Genomic DNA, 19,440 nt, shown 5'->3' with positions numbered 1-19,440 from the left:
GCCATCATCTGAAATTAAACATGTTTAAAAACTTACAAAACATATAACCTCCGCTTAATTTTTTTTATTTTATAATTATTCGTTATTAGATATCGACTACCTCGATCGAGCTAATAATGTACGCATTAACACTTTGCGACGCGGAAATCTAGAAATATCGAAAGTTGAGTAGATCACAGATTGCCAGTAAATCTTGGCCTATCTATACGATGATTCCATAGTCATGGCTCGGTTATCACCGTAGCTCCGTTTATAACATCTTTTTTAGAGACTGTACTGTCAATTTTCGAATTTTAGCAAGTACTGCTATAACAGTTCCGCGCCTCAAATTGTTAAATGTTAGTTTTGCCCACTTTTTGCAAATAAACGAAAAATGCAAACCTTTGAAAATATAATTACATTTTAATGGGAATAAATTATTATAATTATTATCTAAGTATTAAATTAAATAAAAAAGTAAATCTAAGTATTAAATAGGCGATGCGTGTGATGGTATCTTGTAAACCTTGTAGAGACTTGAAAGATCTCTACTCCAGAGACTCAACCTCTTCTTCGCATCCGGTTTTTTGGGCATAGTTATCACAGTGGCATTGGATATGTTTCTCTTGAGTTTTTCTTCAGTGCTAAAAAGAATAAAGGACATTAAAATTATTCTTGTTGCAACTATCTTTATGTCATCGAGCTAAGTAAGTATTATTAAGTACTCGATAAGTAGAAGAAATTTTGATTCCTCTTAATTTGGTTCCTCCAAGCCACTAAACATATGCTTTATTGTAAGCTGTGCTACAAGTATACCTACCTAAACAAGAGCATAAAAAGTTTTGTGCTCTCGAAACTATTTTACTTACATTCTCATTAAAACTTTAGGTGCGTGACTAGTAAATACGGAGATGCATTTATTTGTATTTGAACCCAAGGCTTTTTCGCGAAACTACTTACTTGACAGCAGGGTCTTTATAGAGCGGTGGATTCAGGGGAACGTGCAAAGTCTCCTTTATGATGCGACACGGAAAGTGTTTATTGTCGGATGGCAACACACCTTCAGCTGTTCGTTTTGCCTGAATAAAATATTTTATGCATAAAAAGATAGACACAGGAAAAATAAGCAAAGCCTCTCCGTGCGTTCTAATAGACACATCATAGACTACAATAGAAAATTGCGTTATTATGTTTCTTGCAGCACTGCCAGCCATCAGTTTTCTAAAACGAAACTTTGGATCGAATCATGAAAGAGTGCGCTGGTCTCGCATTTGCCAACAGCGCACACTTTCTTGACTCCCTACTAAATCTTTTCAGTGTCTCTTTTAATCTGTATTACTCACTCCCTTTTCTGGCTGACACAACGCGAGGCGTAACATGTATATGTTACGCCTTGTGTTGCCATGCTAACGCCGAATGGTCGCCCTAATTAAGACCGCCGAATTGTTCTTGTCTAGTTAATAATAGAAGTTTAGATTTTTCGCATTGCCTCTTTCTAAGCCAACTCCAACTCCAACTCTTTATAAATAGAATACCTTTCGATATTTATGGTTGTGTAGAATGTTTTCGCACCACTGCCAGATGTTCTCATCAGCAGCGCCTCGCCTTTCAAGCCTCTCAGAAAGCTCGGCCAAGTTTCGTATTGGTTTCATTACCTGAAAGTATTATAAGAAGTCATAAAACAGATTTAATAGAAAAGTAAACTATTCAATATTACCTACATCTAGCATGAAGTCCGCTTATTGTGCTAATTCCTACCTGTATTTCATAAATATAAATTCAAATGATAAAAGGTAAATATTACCAAAACCGGCATAGTCAGCCTTTCGGGGCCCACGAGATGCCTGAAAGAGAAAGCGCCAGCGGACTTCTCGCTCGCTTTCAGGCTCATATTCAGCGTCACCCTCATTTTAGAGGAGGGTGTTATACTGGTAACACCACAGTACGTATTGTTTCTGCTTCGGCTGGCTGGGTCTATGACGTCTATGCTCAAGTCGTGACGTAACAACTGCTCCTGTTTCAAACAAGATATAAATATTTTGAGTCATCTTTATTTATTTTATTAAACTTGGGGCTTTTTTTGGGCGATGGGCTAGCTTGCGAGACTGCTGGCTCTGTCTACCCCATAAGGGATAAAGAAGTGGTACATATATACATATAAGACGGACTAACATGTAATTTGAAAGCCAGTGTGGAACAGGTAATAAATAGAAATTAATTGCTAAGTACTATTATGGCGCTAAAATCTACGACGTAGAACAACGCTACAAGCTACGACGTAGAACAACGCTACAAGCTACGACGTACAATAACGCTACAAGCTACGACGTAGAGCGACGCTATTACTACACCATAAGCTACGACTACGACTTAAGGCTTTACGCTATAGATACTACGTAGAGCTACGCTATTACTACCCTATAAGCTACGACTTAAGGCTACGCTATAGTTACGACGTAGAGCTATGCTATTACTACGCCACAAGTTACGACTTAAGACTGCGCTATAGTTACGACGTAGAGCTACGCTATTGCTACGCTATAAGCTACGACTTAAGACTACGTTCTTGTTACTACGTAGAGCTACGCTATTACTACGCCATAAGCTACGACGTAGAACTACGCTATTACTTACTACGCTGCAATTAAGCTACGATGTAGAGCTGCGCTATTACCCCGCTACAAACTACGATGTAGAGCGTTTTAACTTTACTATAATATCAAATAACCTGCAACTTCTCATAATCAGCCTGCAGCCTCTGCTGAGTAACTAATTCTATCCGATATTCGTCTATCAAGTACGCCCAGTACTTGTTCACGCGCGTATATTCCGATAGCTGGTTTTGCGGCAAATATGATAGGATTATCTTAGCCACCTCGGATGGAAGGAGTTGAATCTGAGAAAAGAATGCATTTCTCCCATTTATAGAACCTCTTTCTTGTCCTTTGAAGTGCTATCTTCTGTATACCGAATTAAAAGCTTAACATATTAAAATTAAAAAAAAACTCACGTATGTAACAGTCTCAATAGATTCGGGGTTCGGTCTGTTCACCTTCCAAATGTTCCTCTTGGTGCCATCTTTGAACGTCATCTCCAACTCTTCTAATTTCAGGCTGTCCCGCATTGCCTTGATTGCGTTATTCCATATCGCTAAGTTGGCTTCCAACTAGAAAAAATACATAGGTACCTACAATCATGTCTATATCTCTTGTGGGGTAGACAGAGCAACCTGTCACTATTTGAATCTCAATTCTATCATTAAAACTAAACAGCTGAACGTGGCCTTTCAGTCTTTTGATGACTGTTGGCTCTGACTACCCCGCAAGGGATAGACGTGATTATATTTATGTTATGTTCAAAACTCCAAAAATAGCTAGTTTTTATGTTATATTACTTTTACGGACGGAATAATTGTATTGGTACCTTACATGGATGTTATTGTTTGTTACTTATATGTCATTGCCTCATAACGAAAATAAAAAAACACACTTTACATATTGTTTTGACTCCACCAACAGATCATAATTTTATAAATCTGATATTTTTCTCTATGTAACTTGTCAATAAAGTTTTTGTTTTGTTGGCTTCGAACTTAGAAACAATAAAACAACCTGTTTTTCAGCTCGTCCTGCCGGGAGACTAGCTTTTCCATTTATTGTTGTCTCGTGGGTAAACTTGACCGCTTGCTCTTTTTTACCCTGAAAGTAGTCAGCTTATATTTATTGTTATATACCTAGTTACAATTAAAAAAAAGAAATGTAGTAATATTTGTTGACATGTCAATTCAAGTTTAGTCACTAAAAGTTTTGACAGACTAAGAGGGTAGGACGCAAATGTTTATGCACCGGAATGAGTAGTTCTAACACACTGGTATATGAAACTGAGACGTAACAATATTAAATAAATAAATTGGGATTCGGAGCTTGAGAAACACGTCAAACCCGGCATTACTTATTCTCCTTAACACAGGCCGCATAAATTCCAAAATGTCCTCCAGTTCGGGGTAAACCGATCTGAGAAACCCTAATTAACAGTCAAAAATAAAATTTTCGTAGTTTGTACGTACGTTCGTAATATTTGCACTTTCTGAATGAAAAACAAACCTTCACCGGGTTTTACATGCGTCTCTTTCTCGCGTTGTGTATCGTTGATAACGATGCATACCTACCTAGTAAGTTCTACAGCTGAAATTCGGCCGATCAAAATAAGAAGCAGCTTTCCAACCAACTAGGTAGATAATAAATAAAATAAGTTTTTATTTGACGAAATATTCGTATTGACATAATTAGTTCTACATTCATTCATGTTGTTAAATGTAGACAATGTGCATTCGTCCACGATTTAGATTTAAGAGACTATCTATATTTGTAAATTGACGACCGATGAAAATGCTGCAGTGTAGTTTGTTCCGCCGCTTCTTCTGCACATGCTCTTTGGAAGCGGTAGTAGTTATAATTAGACTTAAGTTATGTGACGTCAATAAGTGATACCTTGTATCCAATTTTGAAAATAAATCTATTCTATTCTAAGGTAATTATTGTTGGTTTGCACTTTCTCAATCAAAAACAAACCTTCTCAGGTATGACGTGCGTCTCTTTCTCGTGTGGCGTGTCGTTGACGACGATGCACTCCTGCAAGTTCTGCAGCTGATCTTCCCGGTACTTCTCGTACAGGATCTGGGCCCTCTGGAGTACCGCACGCATTACAGGACCTCCGGACAGTGAGAGCAGTTCTGTGAGAACTATCGCTTGCGCTTGCTGCAATTAATTACATGAAGAATTAAAAAATATAATGTATGCTTTATAATTCTAGTAGACAATGCACTAAGTAATTTATTTGACGTCAACCAATGTTGTGGAAGCAAACTTTTTGACAATTATTAAGCGATATGTAGTATCATATAATAATAATGAATAAAAATTTTGAATTTGAATTTGAACTACCATTATGTTTTACATTTTATAAGTCTTCGATGCTTGTGACTATTGGCTCTGTCTAACCCATAAAGTCGTGATATATGTATCGCCCGGTTGCTCCTTTTGAAATGGTGTAATCACATGAATATTATAGTACCTAATAACTTATACCAACCGGTTCTAAAGTGAGGAACCAAAAGCGTCCATTCTTCATGACTTGAGCTAACGTGACTACAGGGAGAGCTGTTCTGTTGTGGTCCATGGGTATTTGATCATAGCTGCTCCAAGGGTTTTTCCTGTATATAAATATATTTTTTATCAGACTTAATTCCTGGGTTTCCTTTAAGAATATGTTTTTACAAAAATCATTATTACACCAACAAAGCTTTAATGCTATAGATGCCATAAATTATTGAACTAAGAAGTCTAAACAAATCCAGCCACCGTAGAATGACGGTGGCTGCCTCTGTGGCGCAGCGGTAGTACGCTTGTCTGCGACACCGGAGGTCCTGGGTTCGAATCCCGGCCAGGGCATGATGAGAAAAGAACTTTTTCTGATTGGCATCTGAAGACCAAGTCTTGGATGTTTATCTATATAAGTATTTATTATAAAATATAGTATCGTTGGGTTAGTATCCCGTAACACAAGTCTCGAACTTACTTCGAGGCTAACTCAATCTGTGTTATTTGTCCCGTATATATTTATTTAATGATACGCGCGATGCCGTTTTGATCGCGCGATAAACTACTGTTTCGTTCGACAGTCATTTTTACGGGGTCCGCGCACTTAAGACTCCTCTCCAGAGTGGTGAGGACGCAATAACCGGGACTATATAAACTAACATAACATCACACAAAAATAACATTTCTATTGATTTTATATTAAAAATTAAAGAAACTCCCACGCCTGCCTTCGTCATTAGAAAATCCTCTCATAAAGTACACTTAGACCATATAAGGATGCGCACATACATATAATCACGTCTACATCCCTTACCCCTCTGTCTACCCAGAGCCAACGGTCCTGAAATGACTGATAGGCCACGTTCAGTTGTTTGGCTTAATACTGCTCGTATAATTGAGATTCAAATAGTGACAGGGCTAGCCCATCGCCTAAAAGAAGAATCCTAAGTTAATAAGCATATCCCTTAATCGCCTTTTACGACATCCAAGGGAAGAGATGGAGTGGTCCTATTATTCTTTTTTCATTGGTGCCGGGAACCACACGTAAAACAACACTAACTCATATGAAGACTGGATGGCATCCTTAGTTCGACAATTCCAGATAGACTTGAGTAAGCAGGACAGAGTCCACGCACTCCTCACGTCTTCCAACAAGGCTAGCACGTAGCGCTTCTTGTTTGAGCTGGAGATGCTTGCGTACCAGTTCTTCATCGTCAGAAGATGTTTGGAGAAAATCACTTCCTCGTCTCTTTTCTTATCACCTGTTCCTATGAGTTAATATTTGAATAACTTCTTATTTGCTCACTCATTAGAACTTACTACCGCTAGGTAGGTATGGCAAAAATATGTGGTTTTGACTGTGTATGCTGAAAGATAGCTTCCTTTCCCTATGTTATTCCAGAATAGGACCACTCCATCTCTTTCCCAAAGATGTCGTAAAAGGCGACTAAGAGAAAGGTATATTAACATAGGATTCTTTTAGGCGATGGGCTCGCAACCTGTCACTATCTAAATGTCAATTCCATCCTTAAACCATACAGCTGAACTTGGCCTTCCAGTCTTTTCCATATTTTGGGTTCTATCTACCAAGTAAGAGATAAAAACGACTTTATACATATAGGTATGTATGCATATAAATGACTACCTATTGTACGTCGTTTGATAGATTATTAATTTAATACATATGTATTATTATTCCATAGTTAAGCCATGCAGCCGACTTACAGTAATGGAATGAAGATGATAAAACATTTTTACCGCATATCATGTCCGTTAATATTAAATCTTTGATAAGATGCACTTGTTTAGTAAGCTCTGCAAAAGTTATTATTTTTTCCATCTTGCAATATGTGACGTATAAAAAAATAAAATAATAGCTACGAAATTGGTACGAAATGTACGAAAATAACTTTTTGATTGATTTGAATGGGTCAAAAATGACAATATCGTTACAACTTATTTTTTTTTATATTATCTATTTCAGAAATAGAACCAAAGCTCACGCAAACAGAAATTGGTTTTCACTCTGTTTGATTTCATAATAAAAATACTTTAAAACACTAGAATAGATGGCTTAAACTTTAAGTTTAACAAAGTAACTAAAAGCATTATATTAGTTCTTACAAATTTGTAAAATGCTTAACGATTTCCGAGAACAGGCGAAACGCTAACAGAGGTTCAATTTGCGAATTTGCCCGAGTGACGTCCTGAGATCTGACACGAGATCTGTCGCGGTCAGTTCAATCCTGCCATGCCGCGTGAGGACATCCAGTGTTCTCCCGTCACCATTAAATCCAATAACAGCGCGAATTTCTGGCGTTTCGTCTCCGTTATATTCGTGTCTGCTTTTGTTGCAGTAACGTACTTCATTTTGAAGAAACCTATCGACTCCTTAGGTGATCCTTCTGACCAGTTTATTATCAAGCATATACCCAAATTGTACACTCGTCCTGAACGCGTGGAGCCTGAGGAGAGAGACGTCTTTCAAGGGTTTCGCACGTCGTTTTTGCCACCAGAAGAACTTGTACTTGCTAGGAGACAGGGGGACTCTACTAAAGCCGTCTATGAGGGTAATGTGACCAGTGATATTCTGATCTGGGAAAGTTCTAAGAAGAAGACTGGTTCTCCAACAAGAGTCAAACGAAAGAGCCATTTCAGTTTTACTTCGCAAGATTATGATAAGTGAGTACCTACGAGCGAGCGATTAATAATATGTGAACACTATAACTTTTTACTTCTATATTTTTTACTAATAAATAAAAAAGAGATGTTTTTAACATAAAAGTGCAAATTTACAAAATTGGCACTATTTTTGTTCCGAAAATTTGCGAAAACATAAACTCTAACTCAAAAATATTTATTGCATAACTGTGAAGATATGTGGATGAAGTTAGATAGATGCAAATATATATGTTGTCTATCTATTTTTGTTCGCCAATCTGCGAAACTGTTGTACCAAATTTATAAGCGCATTTTTAAGTACCTATAATAAAAACAATAATTCTGGGTATTACAACAAAATATGAATGTGGATGAAACGAAAGAAGTATGCAGACTCTTGGTAAGTGGAAAGATGTGTTCTCTGCCTACCTCTCCGGGAAAAAGGCGTGATTTTATGTATGTAGACAAAATATTATCATATCTCCAAAAAATATTTTACTTTCCCATTTCTCTCAAACATAATCTGTCGTTTAGCCATGAAGTACATCGAGAACCCAAAGGTACTTACGAGGACGACAATAACAATGATGAAGAACCCGATGTTTACCCTGAAGATTTCAAACAATACGAACCCCCTGATAACTATCCTACCTCGCGTAATCACGACATTCATCGTGATCCTAAAGAAACTCAGACTTACGGCGGCGATAGTGATAACCAAACTGATTTTGATTCAGAAGATTTTAACGAATATGAATCACCAGACAGTGCTGAGAATACTCAATACGAGGATGATGATAACATAAAAAGGTAAGTTTAAGCATTTAATAAGAACCATTTCATACCTTGATGCAACCTTTCATAACTTGATGGTTGGTAAGTCTTTATGATTTCGCCATTTATGGTAAATACTCATTTGCCCCAAAGAAATTAAGATTAAGGACCTTTGTCTAAATTATATGTGTTGTATATACGGCAACGCCATACATACATACATACATACATAAAATCACGCCTCTTTCCCGGAGGGGTAGGCAGAGACTACCTCTTTCCACTTGCCACGATCTCTGCATACTTCTTTCGCTTCGTCCACATTCATAACTCTCTTCATACAAGCTCGGCGGTTTCGGGTACTTTTGACCTGACCCTTTACCAGGACGTCCTTAATTTGATCAAGATACGTTCGTCTAGGTCTTCCCACTCCGACCTTTCCCTCCACACTCTCCTTGTATATCTGCTTAGTCAACCTGCTTTCATTCATCCTCTCCACATGACCGAACCATCTTAACATACCCTTTTCTATTCCTGTAACTACATCTTCTTTCACATCACAACATTCCCTTATCACGCTGTTCCTTATCCTGTCACTCAATTTCACACCCATCATACTCCTTAACGCTCTCATTTCCACTGCATTTATTCTGCTTTCATGCTTCTTTTGCCATACCCAACTTTCACTCCCATACATTAATGTCGGGACCAACACGCCCCTGTGCACAGCCAGTCGAGCCTTTTTGGATAGTTTCTGACTGCTCATAAAGGCATGCAAAGCTCCATTCACCATGTTCCCCGCGTTCACTCTCCTTTCAATATCACTATCATACTTGCCATCTGATGTAAACTTTGATCCTAGATATACAAACTCTTTCACTTGCTCCACTTTTTCTCCTCCAATCAAAATATTACATGCTGTCATTTCTTTCTCCATTTCAAAAACCAGTGTTTTAGTTTTACTTACGTTCACTTTCATTCCTTTCTCTTTTAAAGCTTCATGCATACAGTTTACCATCTCCTGTAACTCCTCCGCTGATGACGCCAGTATAACCTGATCGTCGGCATAGAGCAGACATTTGACGAGTAACTCATTCATCCTTAATCCACTTTTAGACTCTTTCAAATCTGTCAAACAGCTATCCATAAATAGGTTGAACAGCCACGGTGACGCAACACATCCTTGCCTAACGCCTTTCTCAATCTTAAACCATTCAGTGTGCGCTCCGTTTATCCTGACACAAGCACTCGAATCCTCATATAAGGATTTCAGTGCTCGTATCAAGAGACTGCTCACCCCATGCATAGAAAGTGCTGACCACAATTCATTCCTCTCAACTCTGTCATAGGCCTTTTCCAGATCCACGAATGTGCAATAGACTTTTTGACTCTTGGCCAAAAACTTTTCGGCTATGCACCGCAAGGAAAAGACCTGATCAGTACATCCCATTCCCTTTCGAAATCCCGCTTGAGCATCCCATATTTTGTCATCAGTTTCATTCCTGACTCTATTAATCAATACCTTAGCATACAATTTGCCGACGACGCTAAGCAGGCTTATACCACGATAATTTTTGCAGTCCAGCTGTGACCCTTTTCCTTTGTAAAGTGGCACGATAACAGCCTTACACCAATCTTTTGGTACTCGGCCGCTTCTCCAACACAAATTGAAAAGGCAGTACAACTGACTAGCTACTACGCCTTTTCCTGCTTTAAGCATCTCGACCGACACTCTATCACACCCAGCAGCCTTTCCCGCTTTCATACTCTTAAGTGCTTCCACAATTTCGAACATTTCAATTTCGCCTTCCATCTCATTCTCTTTTTCTTCGCTATAGCAGAAATCTTTCTTATTTCCTTCCTTTTTTTCAAATAAACTTTCAAAATAGTCCTTCCATATCTTTAGTACACATTCTTCTCCTTTCACAACGCTACCATCCTGGCATCTGATCCTAGTCAGCTCTCTGGTTATAGTATTTCCTCGGGCTGACCTTACGGATTTCCAGAATACTTTCAGATTTGACTGAAAGTCTTCTGATAGCCTTTTATCAAAATCCTCTTTATACTCTTCTTTCTTTCTAATCACAGCTTTCTTAACCAAATCTTTCATTTTCTTATATTCCTTACGTGCTTCATTCACATCTTCATCTATAACCTCTTGCATTCTTAAGTTAGCTTTTGCTGCTAACAAATCCAGCCATGCTTTCTTCTTTAATCGCACAAGTTCTTGCACATCTTTACTCATCCACGCATTTTTGTGATTTTTTCCTTTCCTTCTTCTACTTACACCACACACTTCAACAGCTACTTTCACAATTCTTTCTTTAAATTCCTTCCATCCATCTTCAATATCGCTCATTTCCTCTAAATCTTCAAATTCATCCTTCAGTCTATTAATATACTTCTTACCTACATCCATATCTTGCAAATTTTCTACTTTTACTCTTTCCAAAGCGCTGGTTTGCTCCCTTACCCTGTGCCGCCAGCGATTGAAGATACCCCTTATCCGGGATATCACCAGTAAATGGTCCGAGTCAATGCCAGCACCGCGATATGCACGGGTATCCAGCACTTTGTTCTTCAATCTTTCATCTACAATCACAAAGTCTATCATACTTTTTAAAATACCTTCCACTCTTGTGTAGGTGTGGATCTCTTTATGTTGAAACATTGAGTTCGACACAAAAAGATCCCACTCTAGACAAATTTCTAATACACTTCTTCCATTATCATTCACCTTTTCGTCACCAAACGCACCAAGCACCTTTTCATATCCATCACGCTTTACACCCACCCATCCATTAAAATCACCTAACATAATAATCTTCTCATTTGGCTTGGTAACTTTCAATACTTCTCTTACACTATTCCAGAACTCCTCGTTTTCGCTTTTTGCTGATGTTGTACCCCTCGAACCCACATCCCAAGGTGCATAAACACCTAGAACGAAGATCCGAGTGATTCCAACTTTCAGCCTAATCCATAGAAGACGAGGGCTGACACACTCATACTCATTCACGCACTCAGCCATTCGTGCAGAAAGAATTAGACCGACCCCTTGACAGCCTCGGCTGGTACTGGAAATTCCAGACCAATACGCCGTGTAAGGGCCGTGCTGCGTCGCGTCGCATCCTTTCCGCTTCGTTTCATTCACGCACAACACATCCAAACGTCTTTCATCCATCATCTGGCATACTTCCTCAGTCTTATCCTTCATTCCTCCTCTTACATTCATCGTCGCAAAGCGGCTTTCAGCAGACCGCATACCGCTCCCGCCGGGAACGAGACGTGATGGGGTGCGGACACCATCGCCGCCATCTAGGTGCTCTTTCAAAAGATTTGCATCCATGCGATTCCCACGAGACGCTAGGGAAAAATTTTGTCCGCCCCAGCAGAGCCCCGCATGCCAGGGTAAGGCTAGCCATTACCTGGGGGTCGCCCAACCCCATGGCGGAAGTGGCACGCTCGAGACTAGGCTCGCCCCTAGCCATGCATCCATCGGCGCGGCAGACCTTAGATTGGCAGGGATTTACATTAAAGAGGAATCCCAAGTCTACAACGCAACGCCATGGGTGTTAATACTGGTTTAATGTCATAATATATAATGGTTTAACGCCATAACAGTTAAAAATGCGTTAGCATATACATATGTCCTTTGATGAAAATTCAAATTTTACTATATGTTTCTATTCTTACCTGAATAACTTTTGATAGTATTATACCGGAGACAAACGTGGACAGAGGACCTTTAGATGACGTGATAGAACAAGTAAGGGGTCAACCTGAACTTGAAGAAGAAGAGATGATTTCATCAGCTCACGTGTACAAACCTTCCAAAAGTTTCGCAGGTAATTCAGTTATATCTAGAAGTTGTATAAAAACTTAAGATAAAAAAAAAGATTGAATATAATTCTATAACAAAGTTCTAGAAACATATACTTTTTACCGTAGATAGAAAAATTTAGACTTTCAATTGCAAAGTACAAAGGCTATCGCGAAAAGGCTTTGCTCCTATTTTACGCGTTCAGTTTGTTACAAACAAAGTTATATACCTACTGTTTGATTGACCCAATACCCAATTGGCATAATAACACACCTTGTACCCTTGAATGATACTACGTATTCCACGAGTGGTACAGAAGAATACGTTTTGCTCCACAGCCCGCTTATTCAATTGAATGATAGTCCAAATGAGTCAAGGTTACGTTTCTCATGAGCATCTGTGACCCTTTTCATATTATGTAAAGGTAATAGCTTGGTAGCTTTATCACAGCTTAAAAACCCGTAGATACACTATTAAATTTGTTTCTGAAAAGTATTATCTGCAAAATGATCAATAATTCACTATTATGAAGTAAAATCTTAATTTCTCTCTCTGTATGTATGCGCTAATCTTAAGTTGTGGATGGAACTTGTTCCTATTTTAAATGTTGAAAAGAGGGCTGGGTAAATGCGACGCCGGAGCGGGTCGCTAGTATGTTCATAAAGCAAAATTTATTCATACAACATTTTGCATTGCTTCATAATGTTAAAGATAAATAAACACTTTTTCGCAAAGTTAATTTTATTTTATTCAGGCATACATACATTTTGGAAAGGCCAAGGTGACATAGAAAGTATAAGAATAACGCAGGCAAATATAATGAAACAATATATGGATGCTGAAGCTGATCCATGCCATGACTTTTATCAATACGCATGTGGTAACTGGGCGTCACTGAATCCAATTCCCGCTGATAAAGCAGGGTAAGAAACTAAACTTAATCTTATACGTTGAAAACTTATTGCATATATTGATTGTATTAATTTAATTGTTTCAGCTATGATACTTTTGAAATGCTAAGAGAAAACTTAGATACCGTTTTGAAAGATTTATTAGAATTTAAATCGCACGAAAATATAACGAGTACCTATCCAGGGGCTCACTTAGATATTAAAGATATTTTCTTTAACAAAATTCCAACCAAACCTACTAAGGAACATGAGCACAAATTTAACCCCGCAGATTTTCATAAACTCTTAGAGTCCATCCTTAAAGAGAGTGCGAAAGATCTATTCAACAAATCTTCATCTAAATCTGATCTACGAGAGAAAACAGATATAGTGAATCGAATACGAAGATATTTAGATAAAAAATCTAATCACAAGATGAAACCGTATACATACATAAAACATAATTTTCGAAAACATAAAAGATTTAAGCGACGTGCCAACCATCGACTTAATTACACTCAAGAGCGGAATAGGCACAAAAGTAAAAGAAAGCATAATAAAATAAATTTTATTTCAAGAAAATTATTAGAGTATGCACATACAGAATCCAACAATAAGAGAATTGTAAGAGAAAGCGCTACCAAAGACATAAATAAAAATATTGATAGCTACGATGACCCCGCAAACGGAGATGCTGCTCTGAAAGCTAGATTCTTATTCAAATCGTGCATGAATTATGACATTCTAAAAAAACGTGGTCATCAACCGCTCCTAGATTTACTAGATCTTTTCGGTGGATGGCCCATACTTAAACTTCAATGGAATGCAAGTAACTTTGATTGGCTTGAGCTTATGGCAAAGTTGCGGTTATATAATAATGATATTTTAATATCAGAATGGGTCGGGCCAGATATAAAAAATTCAGATGAATTTGTCATCCAATTTGATCAAACAAGTCTAGGTAACAACAACATCAAGTCATTGATTGTTGGTTATTAAATACTTTACATATAATTAATTTATTTTAATCTGCAGGTCTCCCAACAAGGGACTACTTTCTCCATGATTCCAATAAAGTATATTTGGATGCGTATAAACATTATCTCATTAAAATTGCTCTACTACTTGGTGGAAATTCGGAGCACGTTGCCCAAAGTGCAGATCAACTCATTGATTTTGAAATAAAGTGAGTTCAACAATTTTATATTCACCTTATATTAGTAACAGAGTAAAATTGATATCGAATGTCTATCTAATTGTTTAAGATTGGCAAAAATAACTTCTACACCTGAAGATAGAAGAAATATATCGGAACTTTATCGAAGGATGCCTCTCCGAAAACTTGAAGAGCTAGTGCCTGAGGTTCAATGGAGACGTTACTTGTGTATAGTCATGAATCGAACCATCAATTCTGATGAAACCGTTGTACTATTCGCTCTTAGTTACGTAAGGGTATGTAATAATATGTATGTAAAACATTCATTCATCAGGAGAATCAATTTATTAAATATTGTGATCATTGAAATTAGAATTATATAAGACAATAGAAATGCCTAATGTAATAATTTCTTGCAGCGCACGCCACTTTAAAGTTAAAGTTTTATCTCTCTCATCTTAGGGTGTTTATTCTGAATTCTATGATCCTGATCTATGTGGTAGATACTTAAACGTACCTCTGATTGTATGTTTGTTATATCTTTATTGCATAGAAATTTACACAGTAACAAGAAATAGACATAGCACAGTAACAAGAAATAGTTCATTGCAGCATTTGGTTCAGTTGATAAAAGTGACGGAACCGAGCGTATTGTCAAATTACTTGCTGTGGCGCTTCGTGAGACACCGGGTTAACAACCTCGATGACCGTTTCCAATCAGCAAAACAACAGTAAGTTTGTAAAAATGATGATTACTGAGTGAGCACTATTAATAAATTATGACAATTCTCCAGATTACATCCGACAAAGATGGAAATTATCGAACCTATTCATAGGTATAACCATCTTCGATTACTTTCTCATAATATCAGGCAAACTTTTTAATATTTCATTTAAATGATAAATTATTATTTGGTATATCAATTAAATACCGTATAACGCCTTATCAACGGCATTAAAATGTATAAATTTAAGAGAGAAATGTAATTCAATTACCTAATTCTAGATTTTACTTCATATTATTTGGTCGAGAGCAAGCACCACCTAGATGGAAAAATTGCATATCTCAAGTAAATTCCAATATGGGAATGGCTTTGGGTTCGATGTTCGTCCGGAAATATTTTGACGAAATGAGCAAAAACGACACTCTGACAATGACGAGAGAGATACAGCAGTCATTCAGAGAATTACTAAGTCTCACTGACTGGATTGATGATAAAACGAAAACCCTAGCTGCACAGAAAGTAGATGATATGATGTTGAGAATCGGCTACCCTGATTTCATTCTCAATAAACAGGAGTTGGATAATAGATATAAAGAAGTAAAGATCCATCCCGATAAGTTTTTTGAGAATATTTTAAATATTCTACAGCACTTGACGAAAATGGAACAATTACGGTAAGAATTTCAGAAAAGACACGTCTATTTACTAGTTAGAGAAATAGACTTAAAAATATTTTTATTTGACAAATATATATTCTCTGGTATTATTTAGTTATTTGATTTCATATATTTTCCAGTATTGGTCAACCAGTGAACAAAACTCTTTGGAACAGCGCCCCAGCTGTGGTAAATGCCTACTACAGCCGGAATAAGAATCAAATCATGTTCCCTGCCGGCATCCTGCAGCCGCCATTCTATCACAGACATTTTCCGAGATCTTTGAACTACGGCGGAATCGGAGTCGTTATTGGTAAGTTATTTGTACAAGTTGTCCGACCTTATTTTTGATGTTCTTTTTTATCGTTGTTGGTATACTCGTAGTTACTCATTTTGGTTCTTTAACTAAGAAAAGTTTGACTTTAAAATAATGCCTCTAAGTAGGTAGTCCTGCGTACATATTCTTGCGTAACCTACAAGTACTGCCTATTGGTATTTTCCTATTTGCTATTCTTTTTTTCTATAACTTCCACTCCAGCATCCACTTACAACTGTATCTTATACTTTGGGGTTCTGGTATACTTTCCGACCTCTCTCCACTTTGACAGATCTTCGCCTTTCCTTTACTGGAATAATTAATTTCAAATTTCTAAGGTCATGAAATCACGCACGGCTTCGACGACAAAGGTCGCCTGTTCGATTGCTATGGCAACCTTCACCGGTGGTGGTCTGACTCCGCCATCGAGGCGTTTCACAACCGAGCCCAATGCCTCATTGACCAGTATGGACAGTACGTGGTCCCTGAAGTCAACATGAAGCTGAATGGAGCTAACACTCAGGTAGTTTAGAAATAAATATATCTTTTTAATTTTTACATCATCTTTGAGGACTAAGGTCGCCTGTTCGACTTCGTGGAAAGTCCCTGAAGTCAACATGAAGATGATTTGAGCTAATACTCAAGATTTTATAAAATTTAACTAAGTGTAATTTTATTTAGGGAGCATAGGGACTACGGGCAAAAGCTATTATCCTCTCCTCCAATATTGTGTTGTAAGACATGTTTAATATGATGCAATAGTCGATGTATACATTTTTCTTTGGCATGATGTCATAAGTAACAAACCTACCTACACTACACATCATCACGCCTGTTTCCCACGGCGGTAGGTGAAAACTATATTGATTTTCACTTGTTAATATTTAGATACCACCACGAAGTTATACTGATACAATACCTACGGAAATCAACCTATCAGTTGTTAGATATTAATTAGAACAGTCACTCAAAACTATTTCTTAAATCTATTGAGGTTCATATTAATTTCAGGGTGAGAATATAGCCGACAATGGCGGAGTAAAGCAAGCATTCAGAGCCTATCTACGGTGGTTGAAGAAGAATGGAGCTCAAGATGAAACCCTGCCAGGCCTTAACCATACACATACTCAACTATTTTTCCTAAATTTCGCACAGGTATAGTCACATCTTTTCTAGCATTATTTTGGTCATCAATCTACTCTTATAACTACAGAGGCTATCTTAATCTTATCTAGATCTTAATCTTATAGAGATAATGGCAAGTGGAAAGAGGTAGTCTCTGCCTACCCCTCCGGGAAAGAGGCGTGATTTTATGTATGTATGTTAATCTTATCTTAATATCTGTACTTGAAATAATTAAAAATAAACAGATCATTCAATCAAAAAGCACTCACTACATGGCGACCCTGCAAGGCCATAATTTGATATTGCGTAATTTTATGAAATTTCGTCTTTCATTTCAGGTGTGGTGCGGCGCGATGCGTCCCGAAGCGATGCGCAACAAACTAAAGACAGCAGTGCATTCCCCTGGCCGGTTCAGAGTCATCGGAACTCTGTCCAACTCTCACGACTTCGCCAAAGAGTTCAACTGTCCCCCAGGCTCGCCGATGAACCCCACGCATAAATGTGACGTGTGGTAGTTAAAATTAGGTAAGGTTATCAATGCCTCACCCAGATGTAGTAAGATAGTCCATCTAGGTAAACTACGCAGATGGACACACATTAGCTTCCCCAAAGTAAGTTTGGGAATTGCGTTAAGATACCAAATCAATCTTGACTACAAATGTCTGAAAATAGTACCTACATACTTTTGCCGACGTTTAGTTAAGCATTATTTCATTAATATAACAGGAATATCATCAAACTCGGGGCCACCCTACTGTACATTGTACGTATGTACTACGTAAATTCCCTTTACCTTAACATTTGAAGCTTATCATACCGTGTTTTATCATGAATGAAATAATACAGATAAAATTGTAAGGACTAACATAATCTTTCTCGTTACTGAACCAAAGATATAAAATAATCTTATACAACAAATATTGTGATATTTATGTGTATTTTTAAAACTTTTGTAAAATATTAGTACGTTAATGTACTTTAAGTTTGTATTTCGTAATCAATCACCTTTTAGTTTTATATGCTTTGCCTCTATTTATAAGTTTTGAAATAAAATTTATTTAATAACGGACTCTTTTTGTTTCTCATAAAACCAGTAAATACGTGGACCACACGTAAATGACGGAACTTTAAGAAGGTATGTACACATGCATGAAGATTATTTAACATATCAAGTACTAATATTTGTGATATCACACAAGGGTTATTTATAATCGATAAGATAAGAAATTACCTAATTTTATTAATAAATAATATGGTATAAACTCTGATTATAGTGAGATTCGCTTGGGCGCATCAATTTCGACATATTTCACAACATTTAATACAGGTTGTTCAAAAACCGATCAATATCCTTAAGTGGATCAGAAAAGAAATCATATCACGGAATTATTAATAAACTCATAGAATTATATATTCACAGGGCATAGTCAAATTAAACATTTTTAGATAATAGCTTTCAGTTTAATTGACAGGTACAAAATAATGTCGAAAAAAAAATACTTACTTAGGTAAAGGTCAAATCTTGTGGCATTACTTTACCAAAATTGATTCGAAATTTCACGTTAATTTATAAAAATACAAAACTACCCATATAAGGGCTTGAGTCTATTTATAAGTATAACTTTAATAAACACATAAATTTCACATCACAATTTCATCAATTCACTTCGTTATAACACATGTGCCCAAAGAAATCCATTTACAAATACATTTTTCTAGATTTACATCCCAAATAGTGTAATATATTTATAATTCCTCACTTTCACACTCTTCACATCCTCGTTGCCACTAGATCAGACGTATAGTGAATAAATCAGGGAACTCAGTAAAGTGGAAAAGGGCCGCTATTTAATTAGTTTGGATTGTTGAAACCACTGACCAGAATGGGCGCGATTATGGTAGGGAATGGATAAGAAAATTTCAAGGTTGAGAAGTATGATGTGGGTTGCTTGAGGCCTACATTCAGCATTGGATGAAAACGGGCTAAAGAACAAGAATTCGGAACAATAGACTAAAAGAGAAAATTGCTGACCACTTGTAAACCAAAAATTGATAAAAAGATTAGATATACAAATAATTATTTGTGTTGTGTGTTTACCAAGACAAAAACCACTCTTTCCCGTGGCAACACAAAACAAAAACATCTTGTCAAAAGACAAAAAGTCACAGAAAGTTCACAAATTGCTTAAATAGCTACGAGTTCCTGAAAAAGGTAGAATAAGTATATGTATGAAAATTG

General features: G+C 37.1%; 2 protein-coding genes across 3 annotated transcripts; one reads left to right on the top strand and one right to left on the bottom strand.

Annotated features, from left to right (window-relative positions):
- Window positions 1-174: 174 nt before the first annotated feature.
- LOC106142392 (uncharacterized) lies at window positions 175-19,438 on the bottom strand. 2 transcript variants are annotated; one of them, XM_060947075.1, is made up of 10 exons: window positions 18,706-19,438; window positions 6,139-6,346; window positions 5,071-5,191; window positions 4,551-4,736; window positions 3,591-3,677; window positions 2,990-3,145; window positions 1,784-1,993; window positions 1,515-1,634; window positions 940-1,058; window positions 175-623 (listed from the first exon to the last, which is right to left on the bottom strand). In XM_060947075.1, the coding sequence occupies exons 2-10, from the start codon at window positions 6,288-6,290 to the stop codon at window positions 470-472; spliced, it is 1,305 nt and encodes a 434-aa protein (XP_060803058.1). In that variant the 5' UTR covers window positions 6,291-6,346; window positions 18,706-19,438; the 3' UTR covers window positions 175-469. The 2 variants fall into 2 exon arrangements, with proteins under 2 accessions (XP_060803058.1, XP_060803059.1); XM_060947076.1 differs by lacking the exon at window positions 18,706-19,438 and adding an exon at window positions 15,376-15,487.
- Window positions 7,330-18,322, top strand: LOC106140996 (neprilysin-4). Its single transcript, XM_060947074.1, is given in 13 exon segments — window positions 7,330-7,774; window positions 8,426-8,549; window positions 12,225-12,358; window positions 13,088-13,256; window positions 13,331-14,184; window positions 14,259-14,409; window positions 14,489-14,675; window positions 14,992-15,110; window positions 15,386-15,778; window positions 15,901-16,073; window positions 16,415-16,599; window positions 17,088-17,231; window positions 17,540-18,322. Coding segments are annotated over 13 exon segments (3,255 nt in total). The 3' UTR covers window positions 17,717-18,322.
- Window positions 19,439-19,440: the final 2 nt, after the last annotated feature.

Source organism: Amyelois transitella, chromosome 12, assembly GCF_032362555.1.
Source record: "Amyelois transitella isolate CPQ chromosome 12, ilAmyTran1.1, whole genome shotgun sequence".
NCBI classification, from domain to species: domain Eukaryota; kingdom Metazoa; phylum Arthropoda; class Insecta; order Lepidoptera; family Pyralidae; genus Amyelois; species Amyelois transitella.
This window is presented reverse-complemented; position numbering and strand designations above follow the sequence as displayed.